The sequence below is a fragment of the Bufo gargarizans genome, chromosome 4 (assembly GCF_014858855.1).
Source record: "Bufo gargarizans isolate SCDJY-AF-19 chromosome 4, ASM1485885v1, whole genome shotgun sequence".
In the NCBI taxonomy this organism is placed as follows: domain Eukaryota; kingdom Metazoa; phylum Chordata; class Amphibia; order Anura; family Bufonidae; genus Bufo; species Bufo gargarizans.
The window spans coordinates 403541071-403562096 of record NC_058083.1 but is presented as its reverse complement, the minus strand read 5'-3'; the positions used below and the strand labels follow the sequence as shown (position 1 = coordinate 403562096).

At 42.6% G+C, this 21026-nt stretch overlaps 1 protein-coding gene across 4 annotated transcripts in view; it reads left to right on the top strand.

Annotated features, from left to right (window-relative positions):
• The window catches only part of PLEKHG1 (pleckstrin homology and RhoGEF domain containing G1), a 301195-nt gene extending 280435 nt beyond the window's left edge, over positions 1–20760 (top strand). For all 4 annotated transcript variants that reach the window (XM_044290718.1, XM_044290717.1, XM_044290715.1 and 1 more), the window contains 6 exons: positions 278–316; positions 1127–1149; positions 1737–1949; positions 2148–2255; positions 10912–12553; positions 16049–20760. In XM_044290718.1, coding sequence (XP_044146653.1) covers positions 278–316; positions 1127–1149; positions 1737–1949; positions 2148–2255; positions 10912–12553; positions 16049–17136 — 3113 coding nt within the window. In that variant the 3' untranslated portion in view covers positions 17137–20760. The remainder of the gene's footprint in view (positions 1–277; positions 317–1126; positions 1150–1736; positions 1950–2147; positions 2256–10911; positions 12554–16048) is intronic.
• Positions 20761–21026: the final 266 nt, after the last annotated feature.

Here is a 21026-nt window from a genome sequence, read left to right as displayed (position 1 = left end):
ATCTTTTTTTTTTTTTTTTTTTATATAATACAACCAGATCCATTCTGAATGGATGCAGTTGGTTGTATTATTGGAATGGAAGTGTTTTTCTGTACAAGTGAAAGTAGCCTAAATTAGTTTTTTCTTTCTTTTTTTCCATTAAAAGGTAAAATGCCAAACGTAACATCTGCTATGTGTTCTAAAGATGAGTTTGAGATTTTCAAATTCATTGCATTGTTTTTATTTGCATTTAAATATTGCTGGAGTGCTTTTTTAATGTTTTTAAATTGTTTTTCAGAACCATTATCCAATGTACATAAAGTCATGAAACCAAACGGTAAGTTGTAAAAAGATGTATATTAGAGATGATCGAATCAATTCTAAAAAAATGTATTGGTTTCATCAGCAGGGTTTCTTCACCTGTGGGGAAGCTGCCCTCTCAGGTGAAGTGCCCACCTGCCACTAGATTGACAGGGCTGGCCTTGCCTGGTTCTGGGAGAAAAAAATAAAAATAAATAGGGTAAAACATCCGATATATATTGGGGTGGTGACACGAAACATGCAAGATATCAGAATGACAGGCGCCAAGAGGGTGGAAGATCAAAGCCGATATTGGGGGGGGGGGGGGGGAATCAATTGGTGGGGGATGAAGGTGTGAAACTTCGGAAGGCAGCAGCTAAGTGGTTACGTGTAGCAGGGCTGACACGTAGTAAGGAGGACAGTTTTACCAACTTAGGAACTGGAGGCTCATGGGGCACAACAAGAACCAATGTGGCAGTGATTTGGAGCAGCGACTGTGCAGGAGCTGCTACACTTCCGGGTATACATGCCTGTGCAGTTGCTGCTTCAAAGCAGAACTTCAGTCCTTGCTCGGCTAATTGTAGCACCTACACAAGCAGGAAATTGTCAGGGCTGGGTTAAACGTCCGGCCCTGCTAAACTTGATGGTTAACATTTTAAGTAAAGAATGGCAAGAAAAAGGATAACTAACTTTTCAATGGATTTCAGTGGCGAGATAACACATGTCACAGTGTTATCTTGTTTATCCGAGTCAGTTTTAGCTCGGCTACATCTGTATGCGTTTGTAAAAAACTAGCTGTTATGTAATTGATTTCCCTTTATTGATCTGGTTTATGTTTCTTTTTCAGACATGAGTCTTGACGTACAAAAGGTATGTTAACAATCATATTTCCCAAGCAATATCAATAAAACCATGGAGGGCGGTAAAGTAAGGAGAACACACCTTCACACACACACACGCATGTCCTCCTTTGTAAGCTCCTTGATTATGCCAGCATACAAGTGACTGCCAGCCCCCAACTTCTTTCCATGATCATCAGGACACGGTGCCAAAAGGGCACGCCAAGTTACTATGATCTGGAAACAGAGGAAGAAGGTAGGGCCCATCACTAAAACCTTCCTTTGTAAAAGCCAATTTCAAAACTTAAATTGGCACTTGTTGGAAGTTCAATTTTAGCCTCAATACCCATCTAGCGTAAGCAGCAGTACCATGTCTATATGGATGGTATACTACTGAAATACATATATAATAATCAACCCCAGTGACCACAACAGTAGCCAATGAGCAGGGACCTTTTGATGGAAAGCAGCCCTTATTTCTCAAATTACAATAATAATGAACATTTATTGGATTAGCATTTAATTTTATATGGCATATTCTGCATCAAGAATAGGTATAGATTGTCAGGTGAATATCCCCTATGTCTAAGAAGGTTTTTTTATTTTTTATGTTTACAGCGCATCAGCATGCACGGCAATTTGCTATGTCAAGCGGCTAAACTAGGATCAAGGGATATGCTTCTGAGCCCAGGAATGAGAAAGGCAGTGCTCTCTCACAGTACTGATATATGCAACTCACCAGATTTCTTCCACCATACCTATAAAAATGAAAAATTACATCTTGGACCAGGAGAACAGACTGACGCTGATGATGAAGAGGATTCTGACCTGGTTTGTACAATTTATGTAGATCTTTAATACAATGATCCTTGCATTTTTTTATTATATATATTATGTATGTTTATATGGTGATATAGTAAATGTTTATCCAGAACTATTGCATTTGTTATATCATTTCTAATTTTATTTACATTCAAACATTACATTACATTCAATTATTCAAATCTTTTTTATTTCCTAAATTCACAGCATGGTTCTCATCACAAGGTTAAAGGAGGAAGAAAGAGGTTGAACAGCCAAGCCGCAGAAAATGTTGAGAAACGTAGAAGCATTAACCTGAGCTTATGTGACAGTCAGGTAAGACTTTCTTTCTGTATAAAATCCTGATTTAATTTGCTTTTATTGTAGACTTAGATGCTTCATAGGGTTTTCACGTAAGACTCTTCACAGGATGTAATTCCATGCCTACGTTGCTATGGTGAGTGTGAAGAGTGACGCTTGTGTGGATTTAGTGGATTTTTTTTTTAGCTCCGTTCCCCGTACAGCTCAATCAGAAGGCCTAAAAAGTTTTATATACTGCATTAACGTATACTACGTCAAGATGCTACAGAATTTTATATATATATATATATATATATATATATATATATATATATATATAGTAGCAGGAAAGTCCAGAATGCACTCCAAGATAAAAGTGAAAAAAAGTGATTTATTCACCCATAACAGGCATAACTAGCGAGTTATGCCTGTTATGGGTGAATAAATCACTTTTTTTCACTTTTATCTTGGAGTGCATTCTGGACTTTCCTGCTACTATAACAATTGAGGTATTGCCGCCACCTTATACCGGATAGTGCACCCACACCTAGGTTGATGCTCCCGCTGGATTTCTCTGTTTTTCTATATATATATATATAATTTTTTTTCTTTTTTTTTTTTCTTTCAATGAATGAAGAGGCAGCACTTCCAGTTTTTGGTGACAAGGTGACGACCCCAAACTTTATTCCCAGCAATGTTTCAGCCTTCTCAATTAGGCCTTTGTCAAGCCTACAACAGTGCTAAAATGTGGGGTCTATATACCCACAATTCATTACAAATTCAGTGCAATCAGTGAAACCACATGTTAACAATAAAATCACATGACCATCAGACATCACATTATCACATGACTTTTTGTGTTCATTCAATATTTGTATCAAAAGGATAAAACTATCATAAAACCCCTTATGACATCAATCAATAGTGTGGATCATACATCCTAGGCATTATACAATTTATATAAAGTGATCTGATGTACTGTGCTCTAGTCCCTTATATCTGACATCCAATCTAACATATGTGAACATAAAAGTGCTCAATACACTAAGGGTTAAAATCACCAGTTCATAATACAGCTGTATCTTGTTACACTTTAACCTCTTAAGGACACATGACGTACCGGTACGTCATGATGTCCTGGTACTTAAGGACACATGACGTACCGGTACGTCATGAATGGTTCCGATCACCGCCGCTCGGCGGGCGGTGATCGGAACCCGGTGCCTGCTCAAATCATTGAGCAGGCACCTGGGGCAAATGCGCCGGGGGGTCCTGTGACCCCCCCATGTCGGCGATCGCAGAAAACCGCAGGTCAATTCAGACCTGCGGTTTTCTGCGTTTCCGGGTTATTCGGGTCTCTGAAGACCCGATAACCCGGAACAGGATGGTGATGGTGGTGTGATTTCACTCCACCAATCACCATCCATCGATCCTGAGTGGTGATGGTGACATCACCACTCAGGATCGCTTTCTGATTGGTCAGTGGGCGGTCCGGCGGCAGATTCAAAAGAGGCAGGCGCTCCTCTCCTCCTCCTTTTGTGTTCCGGAGCCGGAGGAGAGAAGAGCTGCCTGCACGTGTCTGCTGCCACCGCTGCACCGCTGCCTGCACCCGATCTGTGCCCCCAGGACCCGATCTCTGCCACCAGCACCCCCCCATCAGGTACATAGGGACAGCTAGGGAAAGTTTGGGTTAGGCAGGGAAAAAAAGGGAAAGTTAGTTTTTTTTACTTTTCATTGCATCACCCTAGTTAGGGTGTCTGGGGTCCACAGCTGTGTGACCCTAGACCCCCCAGGGGTGCTGCCACTTGCCCCCCCCTGCCCCCCTCCCCCCTTCCCCCACTTTTTTGGGGTGCAGGATTTATTTATTTATTTATTTATTTTTTGTGTACGCTGACTGTGGCCGGCACTCTTAGTGTCCGGCCACTGTTAGCGCATCGCACACCCCACCGCTGATCAACTTCGGACGGTTGATCAGCGGTTTTGAATTTTTTTTTCCACATTTTTTGGCCTTTTTTTTTAGTCAGTTATTTATTTTTTGTTAGTTTTAGGGTGAGTTCGTGAACACCCGTGCCCCCACACACACGCACACAAAATAAAGAGAGTTACACACACGCACATATACACGCAGACACACACTCCCCTATGGCCCGCCGGACGTTCTCGGCCGAGGAGGCATACGCCCAGCTTGCCTCCGAATCCGAGAGTCCCAGTGAGGATGAGGATGACCCCACATTCCTGTTGTCATCCGCATCCTCCTCATCATCTAGCGATGATGATGAGCCCCCAAGGCGGCGGAGACGCCGCCAGGCGGAGCAAGGGGACCGCCATGTTAGGGACCCTGTGGCCCAGCCTAGTACGAGCAGCTCTGGGGCTCGTACTGGTTTCCCGGCCCACCAGTTAAATCCACCGGAGCACCCTGCCGGTGAATTTGTCTGGTGTAGCCCAGAGCGATACGAGCCCGTGATTCCTGATTTTGTAGGCCAATCAGGAATCCAGATTTCCACAGTGGGCTACACTGAATATGACTTTTTTCGTCATTTTTTCAGTGACCCACTGGTAAATCTGATGGTGGAGCAGACGAATCTGTACGCCCAACAGTTCGTCGCTCAACACCCGGGCTCCTTTTTGGCCAGGCCCGGTGGCTGGACGCCGGTCAGTGCAGCCGAAATGAGGACATTTTGGGGCCTCGTGCTGCATATGGGCCTGGTCAAGAAACCCAGTGTCAGGCTGTACTGGAGTGGGGACGTCCTATACCAGACCCCACTTTACAGTATGGCCATGACACGCTCCCGGTTTGAGGCCATCCGGAAATGTCTGCATTATTCCGATAATGCAGCATGTCCCCCCCGAGGTGATCCTGCCCATGACCGTCTGTACAAGATACGGCCGGTCATCGATCACTTTGGGGCCAAATTCATGGAGGCCTATGTACCTGGAAGAGAGGTCGCGGTTGATGAGTCTCTCATTGCGTTCAAGGGGAGACTCATTTTCCGCCAGTATGTGCCCACCAAGCGAGCGAGGTATGGCGTGAAGCTATACAAAATTTGTGAGAGTACCTCAGGGTACACTTACAAATTTCGTATACACGAGGGGCGAGATTCCCGGATTCAACCCCCAGAATGTCCCCCCACTCTGGGTGTTACCGGGAAACTTGTGTGGGACCTTATGTTCCCACTGCTGGATAAGGGTTACCACCTTTACGTGGATAACTTTTATACCAGCATTCCCTTGTTCAGGTCCCTTGCCGCCAGATCCACGTTCGCTTGTGGGACCGTGCGGAAAAATCAACGCGGCCTCCCTGCCCTCCCCCTCCAGGTACCTATCCCCAGGGGTGAGAACCGTGCCCTTACCACTGGAAACCTGTTGCTGGTCAGGTATAAGGACAAGAGGGATGTCCTTTATGCTGTCCACAATTCATGGTAACGGCATCACCCCTGTCCCTGTGCGAGGTACCGCGGCAACGGTCCTCAAGCCCGATTGCATCGTCGCCTACAATCGGTATATGGGAGGAGTTGATCTCTCTGATCAAGTCCTCAAGCCATATAACGCCATGCGCAAAACCCGGGCATGGTACAAAAAAGTTGCGGTCTACTTGGTGCAGGTTGCCATGTACAACTCTTTTGTACTATCCCGAAGCGCTGGCAGCACAGGGACATTCCTCCAGTTCTATGAGGCAGTCCTCAAGGCCCTGATCTTTTCGGACCGGGAAAGAGCAGGCCGGAGTACCTCGGGAACTGTAGGCGCCCGGATCGTCCCTGGCCAACACTTTCCAGGTGTGGTCCCCCATACTGGAAAGAAGGGACGAACCCAAAAAAGGTGCAGAGTGTGTCACAGGAGGGGGATACGGAAGGACACCACAACTCAATGTGACACGTGCCCCGATCATCCGGGCCTCTGCATTATTGGTTGCTTCAGGGAGTATCACACTTCCATGGAGTACTAAATTTATATCCCAATTTAGGACTGACATGGGATAAAAAAAAAAATGGTTCTCAGACTTGAGACACCCAAAAAAACTAAAATAATTTATTAAAAGTATACATATTAGGTATCGCCGCGTCGGTAATAATCTCCTCTATAAAAATACCCCATGATCCAACCCCCCCAGATTAACACGGTCCAAAAAAAAAAAAAAAAGTGCAAAAAAAGATTTTTTTTTTGTCACCAAACATAACAAAAAATTTAATAGCAAGCGATCAAAAAGTCATATAGCCCCCAAAATAGTGCCAGAAAAACCGTCGGCTCGTCCCGCAAAAAATGAGCCCCCACATAAGATAATCAGATAAAAAATAAATTAAAAAAATGACACCTAGACTTTAGAGATACCCAAAAAATGTTTGGGTATCAAAAAGGATAATATAGTCAAAAACCTAAATAATTATAAAAAAAAGTAGACTTATTAGGTATCGCCGCGTCCGTAAGAATCTCCTCTATAAAAATATCCCATGACCTAACCCCCCAGATTAACACGGTTAAAAAAAAAAAAAATGAAAACGGTGCCAAAAACTCAATTTTTGGCACTATTTCATTTCAATCCGTTTTTTTCGGTACCAAAACAAGGGTTAACAACCAAACAAAAGTTAATATTTATTACCCTGATACTGCAGTTTACAGAAATGCCATATTTGTGGTCGTAAACTGCTGTATCAGTAAAAGGGAGGCCGCAAAAGGAAAGGACCGACATGGTTTCTGGAAGGCCGATTTTGATGGCCTTTTTTATTGACACCATGTCCCTTTTGAAGCCCCCCTGATGCCCCCCTAGAGTAAAAACTCCCTAAAAGTGACCCCATCTAAGAAACTACACCCCTCAAGGTATTCAAAACTGATTATACAAACTTTATTAACCCTTTAGGTGTTCCTCAACAGTTAATGGCAAATGGAGATGAAATTTCAGAATCTCAATTTTTGGTAACCTTGCCTCACAAAAATGTAATATAGAGCAACCAAAAATCATATGTACCCTAAAAATAGTCCCCCAAATAATGCCACCTTATCCCATAGTTTCCAAAATGGGGTCACTTTTAGGGAGTTTCTACTCCAGGGGTGCATCAGGGGGGTTGAAACAGGACACGGTGTAAATAAACCGGTCCATAAAAATCAGCCCTCCAAAAACCAAACGGCGCACCTTTCACTCTACGCCCCGCTGTGTGGCCGTACAGTAGTTTACGGCCACATATTGGGTGTTTCTGTAAACGGCAGAGTCAGGGCAATAAAGATACAGTCTTGTTTGGCTGTTAACCCTTGCTTTGTTAGTGGAAAAAATGGGTTAAAATGGAAAATTTGACAAAAAAATCGAATTCTCAAATTTCATCCCCATTTGTCAATAACTCTTGCGCAACGCCTAAAGGGTTAACGACGTATGTAAAATCAGTTTTGAATACCTTGAGGGGTGTACTTTCTTAGATGGGGTCACTTTTAGGGAGTTTCTGCTCTAGGGGTGCATCAGGGGGCTTCAAATGGGACATGGTGTAAATAAACCAGTCCATAAAAATCAGCCTTCCAAAAACCATACGGCGCACCTTACACTCTACGCCCCGCTGTGTGGCCGTACAGTAGTTTACGGCCACATATTGGGTGTTTCTGTAAACGGCAGAGTCAGGGCAATAAAGATACAGTCTTGTTTGGCTGTTAACCCTTGCTTTGTTAGTGGAAAAAATGGGTTAAAATTGAAAATTAGACAAAAAAATGAAATTCTCAAATTTCTTCCCCATTTGCCAATAACTCTTGTGCAGCACCTAAAGGGTTAACGACGTATGTAAAATCAGTTTTGAATACCTTGAGGGGTGTAGTTTCTTAGATGGGGTCATTTTTGGGAGGTTTCTATTATCTAAGCCTCACAATATGACTTCAAACCTGAACTGGTCCATAAAAAGTGGGATTTTGAAGATTTCTGAAAAATTTCAAAATTTGCTTCTAAACTTCTAAGCCTTGTAACATCCCCAAAAAATAAAATATCATTCCCAAAATGCTACAAACATGAAGTAGACATATGGGGAATGTAAAGTCATCACCATTTTTGGGGGTATTACTATGTATTACAGAAGTAGAGAAACTGAAACTTTGAAATTTGTTAATTTTTGCAATTTTGGGGTAAATTAGGTATTATTTTGTGCAAAAAAAATAATTTTTTTGACTTCATTTTACCACTGTCATGAAGTACAATATGTGACGAAAAAACAATCTCAGAACGGCCTGGATAAGTCAAAGCGTTTTAAAGTTATGTGCACTTAAAGTGACAGTGGTCAGATTTGCAAAAAATGGCCTGGTCCTTAAGCTGAAATAAGGCTGTGTCCCTATGGGGTTAAAAACTCATGGGACTAACCGTCATGGAACAGCCGAGTGCGCCTGCTTCAGAGTCTCCCCATCTGCCAAGCGCATGCGCCGCGCAGTGCGTCCCTCGTCCACCTCCCCACATGGCCGCGTCATCACGCATGTACCCTGGACCGCAACGTCGCCCAGCGGAACGCATCGCGAGTACAGCGGCCCCAGGGGGAGGGAAAGAGTAGACACACGCCCGGACCGCATCACCAAGGCGTCAAGAGGGCGTGTAAGTGGCCATGGTAACGCAGTATAGTACAATAGTAAAGGGGAAAGAGGAGGCAACAAAGTAGCCATACATCGCACAATTACCAGACCGACCTTTATCAAGATGTGTAAATGTACCCAGGAGTAGCGCCCACCAAAACATCGGTAAAAAACCGAAGGGGTGTCGCCCCCTAGGTCCATAACCACATCCTCAACGGTAACATATGTGCAGTTACAATGGGGGGAATCTTTCCCATCTCCATGCACTAATAGTTTGATATACATAGAAATGCCGTCTGGCATATAGATTCCAGGCCAGAATTTGCATCTAATATCGTCTCAAAAATAAATTGGTGCCGGTCGGATTTCCATAGCGTGCAGTGTGTGGCTTGTCATTGATGCCCCTCCTTCACATCAACCAGTGGTCACCGTCACGCACGCGCATCGGGGTGGTCCATATACGGTATAGTCCAACCATAAGACAAAGGATCATTAAATTTTCATGTTTCTATCTGTAAATACAAAAGAGAGTATATAAATAAACTCATACTACAATCAATTCAAAGTAGCACTGTTGTATATCCTCCCCACTTAGCTAGACAAGTATTATCACCTCCACGTCTGATGAGCAAGTAGCACATTACCTATCCACATAATTCCCATCTACATTCAGCATTAAGACCTTCAGGCCTAAGTGTACATAACTTGTGTATCCACATAATCTCACGTTGTTTCAACTTCTTCTCCCTGTTACCTCCCCTTTTAAGTGGGGGGATATGGTCTATCACCCTAAACTTAAGATCCTTTTCCTTGTGCCCAGCTTCCACAAAATGTTTAGGCACCGGGAGGTCCCTCCGTTGCAGGGGCGTAGCTGAAAGCTCATGGGCCCTGGTGCAAGAGTTCAGCTTGGGTCCCGTCCCTTAATGCTTGCTGGCAAGGGGCAGGGGAGCACATAGCCTTCCTGCTGCCTGAGGCAAACATTGAAAGGGCACCCCCTCATGCCAAATTATTAACCCTTCCCTCCAGCCAGAGGTGTAAATTGACCAGTATGCACTTTCTATAATGCCAGTGTCTTATGTGGCACAAGGGTCTTTGGGCCCCCTCAGGCTCCTGGGCCTGGTAGCAACTGCTACCTCTGCACCTGTGTGTGTGTGTGTGTGTGTGTGTGTGTATGTATATGTATGTATGTATATATATATATATATATATATATATATATGTATATGTGTATGTATATGTATATGTGTGTATATATATATATATATATATATATATATATATATATTGAGAATCTGTAATTGGGAACTAGACAGTAACTTTAAAGAGAATCGCCAATTTGCCATTTAAGCAAAACAATACCCTATTGCATTCTACTTGGGTATTGTTTTGTCCTAGTGGTATTAAAGGGGTTGTCCCATCTCGCCGGCCCTATGTGGCCAGGTTTACAGAGAAACAGCAGAGTGGGCACTATGCTGTTTCTGTTACTCCCATTGTAGTGAAAAACGGCTATGGAAACAATACAGCAGAGCAAGCCATGCTGGTTTTGTAACACAGGGAGGTATGGAAGCATTGTACCTAGTTCTGTTATGATGTTTGCATAGCTCTCATTCACTATAATGGAAGCTATTGAAACAGCGGAGTGCCAGCCCATTTGGATATTTCCGCAACCCGACCACCTAGGGCTGGCACTTAGTCTCATCTTGCCTTGGAAACGGTGACATGGGGCAACCATTTAAATAATGTGCACTCCACTTTACATCAGATTCTACCCTAGATACCTACCTCCATGGAAAATTGGAGGTTCCTTTTGTAAATATATATGAGGCTATTAAAAACTCTAGGTGCTCGAACACACTATTTGGACAAAATACTACAAACAAATCTGCAAAAGTCAGGTGTTTTGGGATACATTTTGAGGGCCCAAAAAATACCATGACAAAAAGATTGTGTTAAAGCACCCTCAGGGTGCTTAGTAACACTAAATACTCTATTTGTGGACCATTGCTTAATCATAAGTCAAGACAGATGATATGTAGAACTCCACAGTTTTGTGGAGAACTGAATATGTAGCCCACACTTATTTATAGTAATATCAAAATGCAATTAGAAACAAAGAAATGTTAATGGGCTTTATGTGTTAATATTTTAATTTTGATTTTGCTCTTAGAACTCAAAAGACCAGTCAGATGAAGAGTCTTCACAATCAAGTACACGGTTTTCAAGTTCTGCTGTTCATCCTTTGGACAGACAGCAAAGTGTGTCCCAAACTAGCTCTTTAATTATGAATATCCTTGGGAATACTACTGCTCTGCGAAATATTTGGACAGATCACCAAATTAGACAAGCCCTCTTTCCCTCTAGAAGATCACCTCACGATAATGAAGATGACGACGATGATTATCAAATGTTTATGATGAATGAATGTTCTAGGCTAGAGTCATCAAGGTCCCAAGAAGAAAGAGGTGCCTCCAGTCGACCATGTAGTTGGCACCTGGGCTTAATGCAAGAAGACACTGTCAATAATTCCTACTGCAAAATTGTCAGAAGAGCCAGTAGTGTAGGAGAGAATAAAACACGTTCTTGTAATTTGAGAAGTAGGCAGACTAACAGCAGTCACCAGTTTTCTCATTGTGATATTTTAAATAAATCTGATCAAAAGTTTTCTTCCCTTGGTTCCTCTGAGGAGTTGACAAATGACGATATTGAACATGTCTACGATAATATCAGTTATGATGATCTCAAGCTAATGGGTCTCACAAGAAGGGAAGAAACTGATTACCTTCACAATCATCCTAGACGTGATACTGACCATCAAAGTAAGATCAACACTGATGTTTGGACAGTAAAAGGACATGAAAAGGCTAACAGCACTTCAGTGCCAAACAGAGATAAAGCAATGTATAGAAAAGGAACACCTAATTCTAGTTCTCAAGAGCTCAGAATAATAGAGGAAAATATTTATGACTCCATATGCATTCCAGAACAATCACTGGAGCATATAACAAGGAAATCACATTCTAAAAGAAATAACTTTTTAGGCTTAGATGGAGATTTTCAGTGTTTTGACCAGCTAGAGAATTTTGTTTCTGAAGAAAGTCTACAGTTCAGTGAGGATGACTCTATGGACCACCGTGTGCCATTAGGAGATGACTATAATCATTTACTCAACAATTCCTCAAACTCAAGTTCAGTTCCTCACAAAACAACTGCTGACAAGTTGTCTGAAGAAGTAGACGAGATCTGGAATGACTTGGAAAATTATATAAAAAAGAATGAAGAAAAGAAAAGTGACAGATCATTGGCTTCCTTTCCTGTGAGTAAAGATGATGTCCGTGAAAAGAAACATACAGTGAACAGGTCTCATTTTAGCAAAGGATCACAGTTTTCAATATCATCATTATGTTTACCAGATAATTCAACTCTACCAAGGACAACAGTAAGCAACAGTCCAAATGTCCGGAAACAGGACCCAAGCCCTTCAACCTCTCCCACCACTTCCTTGCTAAGTTTGAAGAGAACGTCCCTTACTGGTGAAATGACATTTATAGAATCCCCTTTTTTTTCATCCCAAAGTACCTTATCTTACACAGATTCCATGAATGCTGCTCAGGGATTGGACAGCATTGAAAAATCCAAAAATAAGGTCTTTCTGATGGCTCGACAATACAGTCAAAAAATTAAAAAAGCTAACCAACTTTTGAAAATCAAAAGCCCAGAACAGGAACAACAATCTTCTAAATCACACAAGCTGAAATCAAAAGACCTTGCAGCTATAATGGAAGAGAAGAAACAAGGAGGGGCAGCAATAGGTAAGAAAACTGCAAGGACGATATGTACCCTTTGTACCCTTACTGCAGACTGCTAGCAATTCAGTCATTACTTCTAGTAGAAATAATAAAAGGAACGACACATCATAGAGCCATAAGAATAGATGCTCCAGAATTATTACATGGGGGATGCATTTAGCTATTAAACAGGCATGTCAGGAGTGGTGACAGGTCCCCTTTAAAACCTAATTCTACTTGCCATAACTATTTTTTGGGTCATCAAACAATAAAAATAATTTTAAAACAAAACTTTACCCCTACTGCAGTGTAATTGTCCTTCATATATACCCTTCCATTTATTCTGATGCCGCCTCCTCTCCAGTTTTGTCACGTTCTGTGACCATATGGTCTATAAACATTAATGGTCACCATATTTGTGGTCACCAGTAATGGAATATTTCTTACAAAAAGTGTTGGGTGGCTCAAGACAATGATGCTGATGTAGCATATTACTGGGTGATGGTTGTAATATTTCCTATGCTGACTTCAAAGTGGCTCAGGTATGGCCTAGAAGAAGAGTATAAAGAATGCCTAACTTATAGACCTATAGTCCTTTAATAAAAAAAAAATTCATGACGTACTTGTATAAAAGTATACATGGTCAAGCGGATTATGTAAAAAAAAATTCCCTGATAAATCAGAACACTGGTCATACACAAACAGAACAGATCTTTTCAAAATATGTGCCATGGAAAACCATTCATATTGCGGGAAACAATGTGGCTCTACAGTGCTGCGTGTACCACTAATTTCTAACTTGAACAGTTTAGTTGCACTGACAAAACAAAGATTATTATTGTGAACAGGAGCGCAAACACTAGCACTAAAGACATTTTCCTGTACTTGCAATACAGCAGCACATACCTCTCACATCCAGGGCTCCCAGGTGACATCTCCTCCGATGTAGATCTTCGGTCATCATCTTCTCCATTTGGTCCGGACAACTTCTCTCAGCGGCCTCGTCTCTGCAGAGTGTGACACACAGACATACTTTTTTGTACCCCCAAATACTATCCTGAAGAAAAATGAGTGCCCCCCATAGTAACAGTACTCCTCATAGTCCCACCAATAGTAATTCCCTCTCATTAGTAATACTGGCCCTACTGGACCCAACAGTGATAATGCTCCACAAGAGTGCCCTCATTAGTAGAAGAGCCCTCCAGTATTAATAATGCCCTTACAGAGTCCCCTGTATAAATAAGGCCCCCTATTGTCCCCCCAGTGGTAATAAAGCTCTCTACAGACCAGTAGTAATAAGGCCCCCATAATGCTCTTTGTAGAAATGAGGCCGATCTATAAGTCCCTCCTATAGAGCCCCAAGTAGTAATAAGAACGCCTAATGTCACCTGGATTTAAAATGCCCCCACATTGACCCCATTATTTATATCGCCCCCCTACTGGTATAATGCTCGCCCTGAAGCCCTCCCAGTATTTATAATTCCGCCTGCAGTGCCCCCTGTAGTTATATTCCTCCATTTAGTGTCCTCAGAAATTATATTTCCTCAGCACCTCTGCCATACAGTCCCATGTAAATAACATTTCCCTCCCTCCCCAATAGAGTCCCATATAAATACAATCACACCATCTCTCCTGCCCCGTCCAATATACAGTCCCATGTAAATAACATCACCCCCTCTCCAGCCGCCTTTCACATACAGTCCCATGTAAATGACATCACACCCTTCCCAGCCGCCTTCAACATACAGTCTCATGTAAATAACATCACCTCCTCAATATTCAGTCCCATATAAATAACATCACTTCCTCCCCAGACACCTTCAACATACAGTCCCACGTAAATAAAACCACCCCCTCCCCAGCCACCTCCAACATGCAGTCCTATGTAAATAACATTACCCCTTAACATTCAATCCCATGTAAATAATCACTCCCTCCACAGCTGCCTTCAACATATAGCCCCATGTAAATAACATCACCCTCCCCAGCCCAGTCAAACATGCAGTCCATAGAAATGACATTACCCCTCATCATACAGTCCTATGTAAATAACATCACCCTACCCCAGCCACTTCCAAATTTCAGTCCCATGTAAATAGCATCACTCCACCTCACTGCCCCATATAAATAACTTCCCTCCCTTCAACCCTAACATACAGTCCCAGTTAAATAACCACAACTCCCATTATTGCTCTGCCTCTCCCTTCACTTACCGCTAGGTAGCAGATCTCACCTCAGCCTCTTCCCAGGGCTTCTCTTCACTGCTGAGCTGTCCTCTCATGCACTGATCACACAATGGTGACATCATCCCAGGTCCTTTTCACCTACTGCATTTAGAACTAATCACATGACCTGTGAGGGCAACACAGGTCCTTCAGCTCTTGCCGTGCACTAGATTAAATTGTATTGCCATCCTGTGGAAGGCAATACAGTTATATCTAACAGACAGGCAGGACATTCAGGGCCTGGGAAAAAAAACATCAGGGGCCCAGGCCCCAAATGTTTTGACCTAGCAACGCCCCAACAACCCTAAAATAATTGCATAAACTAGTCATCACTAATAATTGTTAAAAGCAATCTGTCATGTTAAACAAGCAATCTGTTCTACCAGCAACATGTTATAGAGCAGAAGGAGCTGAGTAGATTGACTTATAATTTGTGGGAAAATATTCACTATATCTTTATCATTTATTCATTTGAATCGTTGCTTATTCTGGTCTTGGGGGTCCACTGGGCAGTCCTAATTATTAACTGACAGCTACCTGCATGCAACCTGATACAGGGAAGGTTGTCAACCACTTAGGAATCCAGTGGGTGGAGTGACTAAGTTCAGAAGAGGCAGTGATTTAAATGAATAAATTATAAGTTATATGGAGTCTTTGTCCGCTCAATCTGCTCAACTTCTCCTGCTCCATTACATGATGTCAGAAGACTGGACAACATTTTCGTAAGTTCCCTTTAAAGGGGTTGCTCACCCCTTGGGACTGTTTCTGCAGACCTCCCAGCCTGGCCGAACCCGCATTGGGAATCATACCTATCTGATCCCCACTGCTGGGTTCCGGTTCCATCACTCCCCCTCAGGCGCCACTAGACTCAGGTCTCCCTATATCAACATCCAGTTTGACATGGGTCATGTGGCTTCTGCAGCATGGACTTTGTCACCCATGCGTCATGTCATTAGGTCACATGTTGCATGGGTGACACATCACCACTGCAGCCAGTCACACTAGATGTTGACATGGGGAGACCTGAGACCTGCGAAATCCAGTGGCAGGAATCAGTTAATTCCCACCACAGGTCCGGCCAGGCTTGGGGGGGTCTGTGAAATTTTCTCCAGGAAGAACAACACAAGTCTATGGCCAGCATGGCACATTGAAATGGAGTAGATATATTACAAATGGAATTTGACCCAGAATTAAGGGCTAATTTGCTTGCATCCATCAAGTGTATGATATCCAGAGTGCTGCTGTATTTCTCGTTGGATGTGTATTTCAAATAAGATATTTTTACCATTCACAGGAGCAAGAATTGCAGAATATTCTCAGCTGTATGACCAGATTATCTTCCGAGAATCACCAGCAAGAACGTCTAAAGAATCTAAAACAAGTCGAAAAGACTCACTTGTACTTAGAACAGAACATGATCACCAACAAACTCACGCAGGTGCTCCAAGGAGTAAAGCATGCCAGCAAAGTAACACAAGTGTGAATTCTGTGCACATCAATGGAGATGCAGATTTTTTTACCTGGCCTGATATAAAAGACTTCAAGGCAAAATCTGACATTCCATCAAATGGGCAGAAAGGCCAGCAAAGAAATATAATTTCTGCATGCTCTGTTCCATCCTTGGTTAAATCTAGTCAATCAAGCCTACATAATCAGAGATGGAGTACAATTAGTCAAGAGCATGATGAAAATGCAAGTCAGGGGCAAGCGTTTCATTCCTTGGGCAGACGAATAGTCAATGAAAAAACGCAGCCATATATTCGCTCACAGTCCTCATCCTCCATGTTAATTCACAGGACAAAAGAGCCCATCAGACCGACTAAAACTTCTACTTCACCACAGCCTCTAAAGCCTAAGCGATTGTCAGATATCTATGACTTTGGTGGCAGTTACATTGAGGAGACTAGGCATTCAGAAGAGAGTTCGGATATGACGTTGCAAGACTCTCAGAAGATCTTGGTGTTAAACAAGCTCTCCTCTCTTAATGCTCAAATTGCTACTCTGAACTATTTAGCAAACTTTAAAGACACTGATGGTGCTGGTGATGGAGATGATGACGATGATGACTACGTGGAGATCAAGTCAGAAGATGAAGATGATGAGCTGGAGGTTGCTTCCAACCAGCCAATGAAACTTCATATGCGTGGTCATTCTGAACTTGTTCAAACTCCATGTAGCACCAGTACCCCATATTCCTTTAGTATGCCCACTACTCCTGTAAAGTCTCTAGATGAGAAGCAAACACCTGATGATATAGCGGGTTATGATGAAGTTGGTAAACTCAATGACTATCTTTGGAGGGCACCACCTTCCAATCAGCAGAATATCGTCCAATCTCTTAGGGAAAAATTTCAATGTCTTAGCTCAAGTAGTTTTGCTTGAACATATTTTTTCTTATTTTAGAAAAATGGAAAGTACTGTAGCTACTGTATTACAGCATAATGTCATGCACTGGAGTACTGCAGCACTATTAACGGTAGGCATTTGTTCCATTGTATAGTTTACATATGACACCAAGTAAATGAGTGCATTCTCCAGAATGGGTATAATTAATACTTTTCTAACTAATTAGTAAAACAGCTAGTAATATGATTTATGCAATTTACGTATTTCTCAAAGTAACTGACTTGCATAAGGATTGCTATAAAGCACAATGTAAACAAGACTTAAGTTGGATGGATGATAATACTAGTTCATCAGACAATACAATCATCTATAGAGCTGTATGACCCATCACCCAAGCTGATATTCCATTTTCTTATTCATGCTGGTCAGATGTTCTAATCCATTTAGAATGATGTATATGTAACTCAGAAAAAGCCCAGTAACCATTAGGGTACGACTACATGGCACAGTCGTGGGGTGTTTTGAATATGGCCATGCTGTGGTCGAGTAATGCTAAACTAATGAGACCGCACTGTTCAGTTGGTCTGCATTATTAACGTAGCGTGATATTAAATATGCCCAGTGGCCATTAACAATGCAGGCCGAGTATACAGTGTGGTCTTCATCAGTTAAATAAGAGGCAGCTGCAGCCTAATTTGCTGCGCAGTACTTGTCCCTCAGCACAGCCGAATCCTGAACAACCGCACCGTGAGGTCGTACCCTTAGAATTGTGCATCAAGGTTCAACAATGTTAATAAAGTGGAATGGCACAAACATGGAGGTATAAAATGTACAATATATTGTACTAGGTCGTTTGTCCACAGTCACATTTTCTGCCGTTTTCATTGGAAGATCATCCATTTGAAAAGGCGGTAGTGAGAGAGCGAGGATCCCTCCCATTGTTCTGACTAAAGGGTCTTTATACTTGTTTTCTGCTGCTAGCAGGACAATTAAGACCACCCTTGCCATAACCGATGCCTAGGAGAAGCGTTCACAAACCATTTTCTGAAGCAAGTGCATTTTTCGGATTTCAGTGGGAGTTCTGGCTCCTGAACTTCATTGCTATGATCTTCTGGTGCCTGATACCTGAAAAATCAGATGGAGAAGATATGAAGAGCCACTCCATTATCATTAGGCCTCATGCAGATGATTTGAAAATTTTATCTGTGTGCTCTTTGCATATTTTGTGGACAGCACAATGACCCAATCCTTTCTATGGGGCCTTGCACACACGTCAGTGTTTTTAGACGATCCTTCCATTCTGCAAGTTATAGAACATCATTTCCTATTCTGGTATATTTTGCGGACAAGAACAGTCCTTTCTATTGAGAGTGAGAAAAAACGGAATGTACATGGAAGGTATACATATTTTGCGGAACGAAATACGGACATGTATAAGAGGAGTTTTTAACCAAATATCTTGTAACGCCTCTCCACCGGGGGCCTCTCTTCTATCACCTCTTTACTTTTTGAGTCCCTGTTGCTCATCACACACAACTTCTGAGAAGAAGCAGTTTTAATGAAGTGTAGGTTGACCATGTCTTCTGCTACTCTCTTCAAACACTATAGAAAACAAGTGGTCTTCATATTGTATAACCATAAGCATACCGCACCTTAACCACTGTGCTGTAAAGTAACTTTTTGACACTCTATTAATGACATGAGATGCTTATGTATGTAGCGCAAAACATTGTACACATTTTGATACCAACACTTTTGGGTGATAGGTAACAATATATTTTGGTGATATCTAGCCATTCTGTGCTGTGGCCTTCTGTATTGCAGGGATTATTTTGTCCTTAATGTTTCTTGGTGCTGCATGTTTATGCACTGTGATGTAAGTCGCATACATTCCATACATTTCGTCCATGACGGCAGATTATAAAGGGGTCAATACTGTTCTGTACAGCTGCCTGTAAATATCCGAACACCGGCAACATATATACTGTCATGAGCTTTGGAACCTAGTGTAATTTATCTGCTTGTGAACAGAACAATGATGCCTATATTATCAATGTTTTCCTTTTCATGAAATAATGAGTTTTATGTATATAGGGTCACGTCAGGTCTTAAATGATTAGCTTTTTTTTGGATGTTCAAATCCATGTTATCTGATGCTAGCTTTAGAACGAGTATACCAACTTAATTGAAGAGGTTTTTTAACTTTTTTGATGACTTGTCCTCAGTATCTGATCGGTGGGGTCCGACACCCTGCAGCTTACCAAACACAGTGCCGTACATTGAATATCGGCTGTTCTTGGTATCTGAGCTCATCCACATTCACTTGAATGTGACTGAGCTGCACCTAGGCCACTAGACCAATGAATGTGATGTCAGTAAGCTGCGAGAAGGCTGCCGGCACTCCTGTGAGCACCCAGGTCATCTCAAACAGCTGATTGGCCAATGTCCCAGGTGTTTGACCCTATCCAGAGGAGAGGTCATCGGTTGAAAAAGTCGGAAAACCTCTTTGAAGTTACAAAATTAGAAAACCTAAAGAACAAAAATCTGAAGGAAAGTTACATGGTCCTTGTGTCTACATGCATGGAATATACACTAACCACATAGACGGCTAGTTCAGTTTGGCTCCTCATCCACTTTCCTTGGTCCTTTTTTTTTTTTACAAAGGTTGTGCTCCACGTAGGGTTTGCTTGCCTCCACTCCCAAATACTATTAATCAGAGCTAACCGCATTTAAAACATAGTAGGGGAGATTTATTCATGCTTTAATGACACTTTTATGGCTTTAAAAAGTTGCAAATTATAGAGCGCCTCATAATTTACTTCTTCAGCTTCTCATACATTTTTTAATGTGTCGATAAAAAGGATGGGCTTAGCAGGAGGGATGGTGCCTCAGTGGCTACTGGATTTACTATAACTTACACCAGAGACTGGCATAATTTATAGCTCATGTCTACACCAGCTGATTTAGATTTGAGTTTCTAGCATCTCACTCTGACGCACAGGACCAAGACTCAGGAACTCCGGTCTTGATAAATCTCCAGCAATGTTGCTGCCAGCAGTCACCACTAGAGGGAGCCACAAGAAGGATTTGAAGCATCTGCTGTAGATGTTTATGCTGCAGCACTAACTGGGGGGTACATTTATCAAGACCGGTATTTTCTTCACTGGTCTTGATTTCCCCTCCGCAGCTAAAGTATGCGCACATCTCGCATAGATTCGTCGCATCCTTCCGCTGGCCATGCAACACCTTTTAAAGGGAATGTGTCACCAGTTTTCTGCTGCCCTCACTTTTAAATCCTAACCGTTCCTGTGTCTGTCAATGAGCCCCCATATTCATCAGCTCATGGCTCTGCTCAGCCACCTGCCTCTGACTGACCGTTTTTTTTTCCATAGGAATCGACAGCAGGTGGGTGGGGAGAGCCAGGAGCTAATGAATATGGGGTTTCATCAGCAAGGGCTGTTCAATACAAGATTTTTGCAAAATAGCTGGGTCAATTAAATAAAGTGAACCAGAATTTGGCTGAAGGGATCTGTCAGTAGCCCTTATTTAGGACACCATAAAACTGGTGACGGATTCCCTTTAAGGCTACTTTCACACTAGCGTTCGGGTGTCCGCTCGTGAGCTCCGTTTGAAGGGGCTCACGAGCGGACCCGAACGCAGCCGTCCAGCCCTGATGCAGTCTGAATGGAGCGGATCCGCTCAGACTGCATCAGTCTGGCGGCGTTCAGCCTCCGCTCCGCTCGCCTCCGCACGGACAGGCGGACAGCTGAACGCTGCTTGCAGCGTTCGGGTGTCCGCCTGGCCATGCGGATCCGTCCAGACTTACAATGTAAGTCAATGGGGACGGATCCGTTTGAAGATGCCACAATATGGCTCAATCTTCAAGCGGATCCGTCCCCCATTGACTTTACATTGAAAGTCTGGAC